The sequence below is a fragment of the Phascolarctos cinereus genome, unplaced genomic scaffold, assembly GCF_003287225.1.
Source record: "Phascolarctos cinereus isolate Bilbo 61053 unplaced genomic scaffold, phaCin_HiC Scaffold_726;HRSCAF=1367, whole genome shotgun sequence".
In the NCBI taxonomy this organism is placed as follows: domain Eukaryota; kingdom Metazoa; phylum Chordata; class Mammalia; order Diprotodontia; family Phascolarctidae; genus Phascolarctos; species Phascolarctos cinereus.
The window spans coordinates 260,940,738-260,950,811 of record NW_027556098.1 but is presented as its reverse complement, the minus strand read 5'-3'; the positions used below and the strand labels follow the sequence as shown (position 1 = coordinate 260,950,811).

At 37.4% G+C, this 10,074-nt stretch overlaps 2 protein-coding genes across 2 annotated transcripts in view; one reads left to right on the top strand and one right to left on the bottom strand.

The window, feature by feature from the left end:
• The first annotated feature begins 37 nt into the window (after positions 1 to 37).
• MRPL57 (mitochondrial ribosomal protein L57) lies at positions 38 to 822 on the top strand. Its single transcript, XM_020968788.2, has 2 exons — positions 38 to 146; positions 272 to 822. Exon 2 carries the CDS (start codon positions 277 to 279, stop codon positions 583 to 585), a length of 309 nt encoding a protein of 102 aa, XP_020824447.1. The 5' UTR covers positions 38 to 146; positions 272 to 276; the 3' UTR covers positions 586 to 822.
• Positions 823 to 5,824: 5,002 nt separating this feature from the next.
• ZDHHC20 (zDHHC palmitoyltransferase 20) overlaps positions 5,825 to 10,074 on the bottom strand; it is an 88,839-nt gene continuing 84,589 nt past the window's right edge. Inside the window, exon 13 of the mRNA XM_020968778.2 lies at positions 5,825 to 9,247. The gene's annotated coding sequence lies outside the window, so the exon portion shown is untranslated. The remainder of the gene's footprint in view (positions 9,248 to 10,074) is intronic.

The following is a 10,074-nucleotide window of genomic DNA, read 5'->3' as shown; positions in this document are numbered from 1 at the left end:
TCGCGGGACCGGAGCTCTCGCGCGAGTAGGAGGAGGAAGGCGATTGGCCACGGCGGAGCCTAAGCGGCTCGGCAGGTTTTCCACACCGTGTCAGTACGCCGCGGGAGCCGAGGCCTGTGTGTTAGCTCAGGTCTCCTTCTCGCCAGGTAACGTCGGACCCACTTGGGAGCTTCGGCCCCGCGGTCGGAGAGGGGGGAGGGCGGCGTGCGCGGCGCGGTAGCCTCTTCGAGGGGGCACCGCGCGCTTAGGCCGTTCTGTCCCCTCCTCTCAGGCACCATGTTCCTGACCGCTCTCCTGCGCCGCAGCCGCATCCCTGGGAAGCAGTGGATCGGGAAGCACCGCAGGCCGCGGAAGGTGACGTGGGGGATGAAGCAGGGCATGATCAGGAGGCTGGAGATCGAGGCGGAGAACGAGTACTGGCTGAGCATGCCCTACATGACCAGGGAGCAGGAGTTCAACCATTCGGCCGCCCGCCGGCGAGAGAACTTCGAGGCCATCAAGCTGGCGCAGGCGGCCAAGTTCCCGCCGCACAGGTTCTTCGAGGACCAGCTCAGCCATCTCAGCGTTTCCAAGAAGTGGTCCTGAACCGCCGCCGCCGCCGCTGCCCCTGCCCCGGGCTGCGCAGACCGGGAGCCGCGCCACGGAAGCCGCCTGTGGGAGGGGGGTCCGCAGGTCCCCGCCTTGGGACCCCAGACCCGCGCTGCTCGAGACTGGAGGAGGAGGAGGAGGCGGCGGAGGCAGCTCCTAGGAGGTTTCCCGAACCGCGGGGAGGCTGAAGCCGAAATGATCTGGAGGGAAGAATCAATAAAGCTACCAATTATTCTTTGTTGTTCTGTGTCGAAGGATAAAATTTTGGGGAAGGGGTGGGGAGGGGAAAGAGTTATAAGTTGTAACATTCGCTTTCCATCAGAGTTCAGGGATGCTGGTTTTAATTTTTTTTTGGAATAAGCCAGGGTTTCTTAACTTTTTTGTTTGTATGTCATGGAGCCCTTTGGCAGTCTGGTGAAAATTGTAATCTCCTCAGAATGTTTTTAAAGGCACAAAATACCTACTTTTACAAAGGAAGTTAGTCATCTTGAAATAGTTATCAAAATATTAAAAAAAAAAACAAACAACACATAGGTTTAAGGACCCCTAAGGTTAAGAGTCCCCGGTCTAAGCATAAAACAAAAAAAGGCACTGAATTTTTGAGGTGGCTAAACTTGTTCTTACAGAAGAACTATATGAAAATGGGTGAATTTAGGTGAAATTTGAAATATAATAAAAGTAACATTGTAAGAGGATTAGTCTGTCAATTGTCCTAATTTGTTTAGATGAAAGGAGGAGTCTGGCTATGTTACCTCAATAAATTCTCATGACTCCCTCTTAGGAGGTTATGTAGAATTTCTCTAGAATCATATATAACCTCTAGCATTTAAAACCTCTTACAAATTGGCCCTGGCCTATTTTTACGGTCTTATTACACTGCTATATTTGGAGTTGGGTTCTTGGGTTCAGTGCTGCCACTATTTTAACACTGTGTGACCTTAGTGAAGTCACTTTTCACAGCCTCAGTTTCCTCATTTGTAAAAAGAAGGGAGTTGGAGAAGGAAACACCCAAAGCCAATGGCCATGGTTGAACATGGCCTGGAAAAAATAGCTTTGTACCTACTTTGTCTTGACAGTGCCTTTTTAAAGTATTGTACCCCCTCTAATTTCTGCATAAATGAATTAATTGATGGTAAGTTTTAAAGAACATGGTAAAAGGAAATTTTATTATGAATCTATATTAAGTACTGTATTGTTTCAATTTAACATTTCTCTGGTGGCATTTGTGAGCTGGTTAATCTGTATGAAGTGGTTGTAAATAGCAAAGGTTCATATTTTAGTGGATTCTTTGTACCTTGTACAAGTACCTTTTTGGGGGAAAAAAAAGCAAGCTGATGAATTAAATGTTTATAGCTTTTCATATTAAATCATTAATTTGTGTCTCACCTCCCATCCCTCTAAAAAAAGAAGGGAGTTGGACTAAATCTCTGTATTCCCTTCCAGCTCAGTCTATGATCTTATCAAGTAGGAGAATAGGGCATAGAAGCAAAGGAAGGAATTTGAGGAGGGAAGGAGTTGTCATTAACATCAAATGGTAACCAGAAGGCCAAGGAGGTTGAAAATTTGGTAATTGAGGTGATTGGTGTCCTTTGAGTAAATTGTCCATCAGGTGATAAGGATAAAAGGTTAAAGAGTGGGTCATGAGTAAGTAAAAGCAGGTAAAAAGCAGAGTCTTGTCTTTTCACATCTGGTGGAAATTAGGACTAGGATTGTTTGTTAAAGATTTAAACAAATGAGCATATTCTTTTACTTTCCAATTCATGCTTTTTTTTTTTAACATGAATTCATCTTTCATCACCATTAAAAAATGAAAACACTTCGATTTGTAGTAAGGTCTAGAGGGAAAAACTTGGGATTTAGAATCAGGAGACCTAGCAATATCATTTAGTAGCTGTGACAGTTGGTGAAGTATGCTTTTTGACAAGTAACATCAGACCCAGTCAGGGCGATTTGCCCCAGTGGTAGATAGCCCATTTCCTAATCTGTTAATTAAGGATTGTTTGTTTTTTGTCTTGGTTACAGAGTTGTGAAGAAAGCACTTTGTAAACCTGACAACAGTATATAAATGTGAGCCATTATCAGAGTTCTTAACATTGTGAGATCTTAAGCAAATACTATCTTAACTAGGTAACAATTGTTTGGGTTTTCAGTTGGGGTTTTCTTGGCAAAAATCCTGCAGTGGTTTGCCATTTTCTTTCTCCAGCTTATTTTACAGATGAGGAAACTGAGGCAAACAGGTTAAGCGACTTGCCCAGGGTCATACAGCTAGTAAATGTGTGAAGCTAGATTTGAACTCAGGAAGATGGAAGTTTTCCTGACTCCAGGCCTGGCACTCTATTTCTGCACCACCTAGCCGTCCACAATAGCTAGTATTTATATAGTAGTTGAAGGTTTGCAAAGTGCTTTCCATGTTATCTCATTTGATCTTCACAATCCTATGAGATAGGTGCTATTGCTATCATCCCCATTTTAAAGAGGAGGAAACTGAAGCATTCCTCATTTGAGTACAATTTCTTAAAATGTGTTAACTTTGCTCTTCCCCATGATTCCAATCCAGATCCAGTCAATCTGTCTCCATTCTACCCTTGACTTATTTCACATTAATCCAAGTCATTCTTAGTCAAGCCAAACTGGCCGATTTGGTGTTCCACTTGAATTTGGCATTCCTTTCCCATTGGCTTACCTTTCTCTGTGCCTGGTATGTACAGTTTCACCTTTGCTTCAGAATTCTCACTTTCCTCCAACACTCATCTCAGGTGCCATCTCTCATAGGAAGCCTTTCCTGATCAACCTAGTCATCAGTGCTCTTTCCCTCCTCAAATTGTATTTACTTATCTACTGCTTTCCTCCAATAGAGTGTTTCTTGTGGGCAGGGATTGTTTTACATTTTTGTTTTTGAAGCATCTAGAGCACCTTCCTCTCTGTGTGCATGCTTGTGTATGTTTGTTTGCTTCTTAAACCAGATCTGTGATTTCATCAGTGCAAGAAAATCTGGGCAAGGAAATTCTCTTTACTAATAAAATTAGATCAGCAACTGCCTGGGGCACAGTGGACAGAGTGCTGAGCCTGGAGCTGGGAAGACTTCCATCTTCCTGAGTTCAAATGTGGCCTCAGACACTTATTAGCTGTGTGACCCTGGGCAAATCACCTGTTTGCCTTAGTTTCCTCATGTGTAAAATGAGCTGGAGAAGGAAAATAGCAAACCACTCTAGGATCTTTGCCAAAAAAACCCCAAATGGGATCATGAGAGTTGGCCACAACTGAACAACAACTGCCCTATACTTTGTATTTAGAGAGTTGTCTGGGGTCCTGAAAAGTTGTGACTTCTTAAGGTCTCACAGCCAGTATGTCATAGATTATAGATGTATGTTTGAATAGACCTCAAAGGCCATCTGGTCTACTCCCCCATGAGATTCATGGAAGTTAAATGACTTTTTCAATCACGCAAGGTAGTGTCAGAAGTGGGATCTGAACACAGGTCTTTCTGATTCTGAGTCCAGCTCTGTGCTTCACAATGCTTCCCTGCCTCATACAGAGAAGCAGCTTGCTGAATTAAGGTTAGGAGAAAGGAGGAAAATGACAAAGGCCTCAGAGGGCCTTAGAGCCCTCAACAGTGACTTCTTACTATCCTGGTTCATTCCAACACCTTGCCACGAACATTCATTTGTGGCTTCCTAAGAGTTGAAGACAATGAAACTTCAATCATAAAGTTTCATAGATGGTAAAGGATCTTAGGTCTAGATTATCTAGTTTAACCTAATTTTACAGAGGAAGAAACTGAAGCCTACAGAGGTCATATATTTGGAGAGATCTAAGCCATCAACAAAAGCTCACTTTGTATATGTAGATTATAAGTGCATTCCTCATATAAAGATAGTACAAGCATTGTCCTATTCGCAGGTAGGAAAATTGAGGCTCTGAGGGATGATGCTGTTCACTGTCACATATCCAGTTGTAGTGCCAGGAGGGGAGAAAACAACTATCATTGAAACTTTTCATTCTCTTCTCTCTAAAGTTAATGAGAGTCTACATATTACAGTTATCCCTTCCACATTGCGCCTTTCCCCATTGTGGTTTTGATATGTCATGGGTTGGCATAAGAAATTAAACAGGATTATTTCGGGAGTTTTGCAGAAGCTGCAGATGACATGTGAAGGTCAGCAAATGACAGAAAAAGTTTAGAAATTCAGAAATGCATAAAATATATGTATAGTATTATATAATATCAACATATTTTATCTTTTAATACCATAACAATTCAGGCTGCTTTTCTGGTACAAAGGGAGGACCAAAAAATTTGATGCACATTTTCCAGATTAAGGGGCGCTAGGCCCCTAACCCCTATTGTAGATATACATAGTAGTGATGAGCAGAACTGTTTAAAAGTTCCTTGTCTGTAGTCAAATGCATATTATTATTGAAAAATGTCTGTGGCCAAGATCTGAGCATAGTTCCTTTAGCATAGGTATAGCCAAATTCCCTATGAGTTTGGTTCACAAAACCTTGGGCCCAATCTTCTAGATTTTTGAACATTTTACCAATAGAGGAAGCTGAAAAGAGGGAAGGAGGGAAGTTTCTTCATTCGAAGTCAAGCAATCGATATATAGGATAAATGAATAAGGGAACACTTTTCTAAGATGAGTGGAAAACAAACTTGTTGAGGGTAGGGATAATGTGTGATGAACTGGGGTGTCTAAACTGCAGATAACCAAATTACTTTCTCATAATAATTAGAAGTTTGCAGTCATCACTCTCCTCCCTTTTATATTCAGTTATTATAAGTGTCTCCCAGTAAACTGCAAGTATTAAGCCTACAGAGTTGTAGCTATCTTTGTACCTCCAAATCTATGTCATAGTACTCTGCACTTAATAAACTTAATGTCTGCTAAAATGAATTAACCCTATTTTCAAGTTGATCAAAGCTAGTGAGTATGCATAATTTAAAATAAATTAATGTTTAATTTACATTATTTGGTGAAAGCCCTAAACAAGCAGAATACAAGCTCTGGCAAATAAATGCTGGTAAACTTTTGAGATGCCTGTCATTAAGAGAGGCTCATCACAGGTTGGTCTCTTGCTGATAAATTTTTTCGGCCATAGAAATCTTCATACAACAGAAACATAATTACATGGTTGTGATATGCACTGATGGAGGGAATCTTCCATACTAATAAAACCATGGATCACTGAAGTATTTGGTAAATGTGACTTTTGGACAAAGACAATGTTACAGTACTTAATTTTCTGGATTTCATCTTTATTTAATTAATAAAGTCATCAAACATAATTTTTTGAAGGAAAAAAAGGAACTTAAAAATGTTTTATGTTCATGTTAATGTCTAAACAGCTCAAGAAGTTTAATGCAAATATTCAACATTAAGTAATGGTCCAATGATACATTTGTGAAAAACTATACATATGACTTATGATACAAGTAAAAATATGAAGAAACCCAAAACAAAATGTATTAAAATCTGTTTATATAAAAGCATTTCTTTAAAAAATCATTTCAAAATATTACAAGTGGCCATGTTTTCCTTTAAGTAGGAACAGTCTCATCTGCAATCATATACAAATATAATAAACTTGACATATTTCATGGCTCTGTATGACCCATACAGACTTAAATACAGTTCTTTGCTTCTTTATGTAACACAATATAATAATGTAAGATGAAGTCATTAGAAAAATATGGACTTCTAAAAACTTACTTAGAATTCAGGTTGAAAAATACATAATCTAGATGCTATGGAACACAGATTTCATTTTTACATATTTTTAAAAATCATAACGAAGTATTGGATATGGTCCTTATTCTGGCCAAAATGCAAAAATGTCATGAATTTAATACCACCTTAGAGTGAAATAATGTTATATGCTCTGCATGTATTTTGATGTATAGAATGTGATTTCCGTGACCTAGGCAAAAATGTAAACAGCAGAAATCTGCAGGACACTATCAATTCTTAGGTCCTAGCAATTTAGAAATCCTAACGCTAAGCCCTTAATACATCTGCTTTAGAGGTTAGTGTGTAGAAATCCCAAATGTTTGATGGTCTAATAAGTGATACTGTAAACATGGTCAAAATCAGTTACCTTGTGGAAACAAAATTCAAGTAACCATTGCATACTGGATTTAAAATGACAATGATCATTTATGTTGACTATGATCACTACATATGTAAAAATACATTAAAAGCAGACCCCCTACATAAAGATGATCCTGGACTTTTGTAAACATGTTCAGCTGCTCTTTGGTTTCATGTAGTGATACTGATAGGATGCTGTCGATGCTGAATGTCTAGCTAAATTTAAGATATAATGGTGAAACGAGAATCTTTTCTAATTTGTTAACTGAAAAGAGTAACTACTTGGAATTCAATTTTATTTTCTTCGGTTATCCTAATTTTTTAAAGTATTCAAAGAAAAAAAGTAGTACTTTTGATCTATAAACAGTCATTTAAAAAAAATCTGTCTTCTTGAAATTGATTAATAGTATTAGTTAATGCCAGAATAAATACAGATGTAGCAGCCTTCCCCAAACCAGTCTATTCACTGCCCCTGATTTTTTCAGTTCTGAGTCATTAGGAAACAGGCACATATTTAGTCAAATATTACTCCAGAATGGTGCTAATGTTACTGATATACACTAAGATCAGATCATACATGCTAGCAGGTCAAATTCAAACTACACAGGCTTACAATAAGGGATGGGGTTGGAGCTTAATGTGCTAGTTTTTCAAAGAATTAAGTAACTGAAGTAAAAGGATTTGAAAGAGATACCAAGCACCATAAAAGTACCTGCACAAGTATGATGGTGAAAAAACACGCAGATCAAAGATATGTCTTCCTAAATATGAAAGGCCAAACAATGGACAGAAGCACCAGTAGAATATTTCGGATTACAATCCAATCATTTGAACATTTACTCTATCTATAGATATCTAAAGTGAATGCTGTCAGGTTAAACTAGTTGGTATATCTGACTGGTAATGAAGTTCTTTCCCTTCTTACTTAAGACTGATCCAAATTTGAATAAAGCCTAAGAATAAAACAGGACATAAATACTCTAGAATTTACAAACTGGATTTTTAAAGCTTATTTATTCATTTTGTTCTCAAGGAAGTAGATAATTTTGAAAGCTGATATTGGTTGAATAATTCAAAAATTAGGTAAATCATCTGAAAAGTATGACCAGAAGTTCAATATTAATCAGTGCTAAAATATGGAATTAAATAATAATGCTTGAACTGGTTAAGTCATTTTGGAAGCATTTACCAAGCAACATATGTAGGCTCTTTTTTGGAGAGGGAGGTGGTGTGTGAGATAACTTTCCAATACCAATGTTTAGATAAGTTAAAAGGCTTAATCTTTTAAAAACTCATTGCCAGAAACAATTAGTAGTTTTGACTCAGGGGTGGGAGAGTTATTTCAGATTCTAAACCTTGAAGAATAGCAGAAATTATTCCTATGCTATTTCCAATTAACAAATACATGTTACATATTAATGAAGATGAACCCACAACCTGTGTGTTCTTAGATTTTAAAAGAAACCTCCCCCAAAAAAGTTTTTATCCAACCAACATTCAAAACCCGATTTCATTTCTTAGGAAGTAGGGAATATTGTGTTGAAGTAGTAATGGACTAAACAATTTAGAGTCTATATTTCCTGAGGTTAGCCAGTTTCCACTTCATTAGTGGAACAGAATAATTTCCCTTGATTTTCTAATTTAAATGAAATTTAAATGACACTAAAACACACTTTCAATGTATTACATTCTAAAAAAATGTAGGGAAAATGTCACTGCCTTGCTCTGACCAAGTTTACTTATGCCTTGGTCCTCTATCTACTAAGTATTCCCCATATTACTAAAAGGACATAAGAATCTTCATGCAGCAAATGTACTTCAGAGTTTCCCTGCTTGTACAAAATCCCCTGAATATCTCCAGAAAGCAGAATGAGGCTAAAATATCCCTTTAGCTCCACACTGCCAGGTTTCCATTAAACCCTAGTCATATGCCACTTTGCATGGCATATGACCAGGACCTATGAATGTTGGCTTATTTAATGATTGTAGTCAGGTTTTTGAATTCCTTCTGAGTGGTACTTCACAACCACCAATAAAAAAAGGCCTTTATTAAAAATAACAGTATAAAACTATTTAAAAACTTGCAAACTCTCAGTATAAAAAGCAAGAATTCTCTGTAATCGTATTCTTTTATACAGTACAAATGAGTTTCAGCCATGTATAAAGCTGCCTGTACCTACTTCCTACATCAGAATTCTATTTGCTTGTTTTTCTGGAGTATCAATTTTTACATATGCTGAGATAACTGTGATGTTATTCATGCTTTAAAAAAAATTATACACTAACCAAACATCTGGTGTGATAAAACATACTATTGCATTTTATGAAGTAATTATTTTTTAAAAAGTCATTTTCGGAGCAGGATAAGTCAGTGTTGCATAAACACACATTTAGGGTTCTTAAGGCATCTGTCTTATTTCCTGCTCAGCAGTAATGTTTATGAGCATGAACTTATCTGTACAGAGACTTCATTTTCATACATCTCATGTAATATTTGATTCGTTTCATTCCACTGATCACTTCTTCCAAATAAAATAAAAAAGAATTCAAGCAGAATACGTTGCAGAAACCTATTAAAAAACACAAATGATTGGTATGTGATTAAAAACTCGATTTTATATTTTATTAAAATATATAAGTAATCAGGTTCTGAAGATGGGCCTAAAGAGAGCGAGGAAGAAAGAAGAGAAAAGGGGGGCGGAGGGCAAGAGAGAGACAGAGATAGAGAGACAAAGAGAGTGACACAGAGAGAGAAAGAAACAGAGAAAAAAAAGAGATTCTACCACCTCTCTCAGGACTCAATTTAGTGCTTAAACAAATTTCACTATCAAGAAATAACTACTTATGTCTGACAAATGTTTTTGGCTATAGTTTAAACTAATTTCCTCAAATTCTTTCTTCTGGGAACATGAGGGACAGTTGGTCAGCACCCTTTATATATACCTGAATAACAGTAAGCAGCTCGAGAACCTTATCTCTTTTCTACATTAAATATCACCACCCCTTATCGATCTCATGGCTCATAATTACTTTAGTAATTCTTTGGCTCATATTTCTTCTCTAATTATGACTAAGATGAAAAAGGGCAAAAATTACTTGTTAAATAGTTAATGAATTGGTTTTTTTAAACAAGTGAAGAGCTTAGTTCTTTCTATACAAAACTAAATTATTCTTCTCAGTTGTATTAACTAATCAGTTAACAAATCTTGAGGACTGAGCTATTAGGAACAATGAAGAGGTGAAACTTGTCAAATGCTCAGGCTAGTCTACTGGTCACAAAGAGAACTATACTGGTATTGCTAATATAAACAAACTTTTTTCACGATTATTTAAAAATCAACTATTTTTTCTATTACAAAATGTGCATATAAATTCATTTCTGTAATAAAGAAATTGC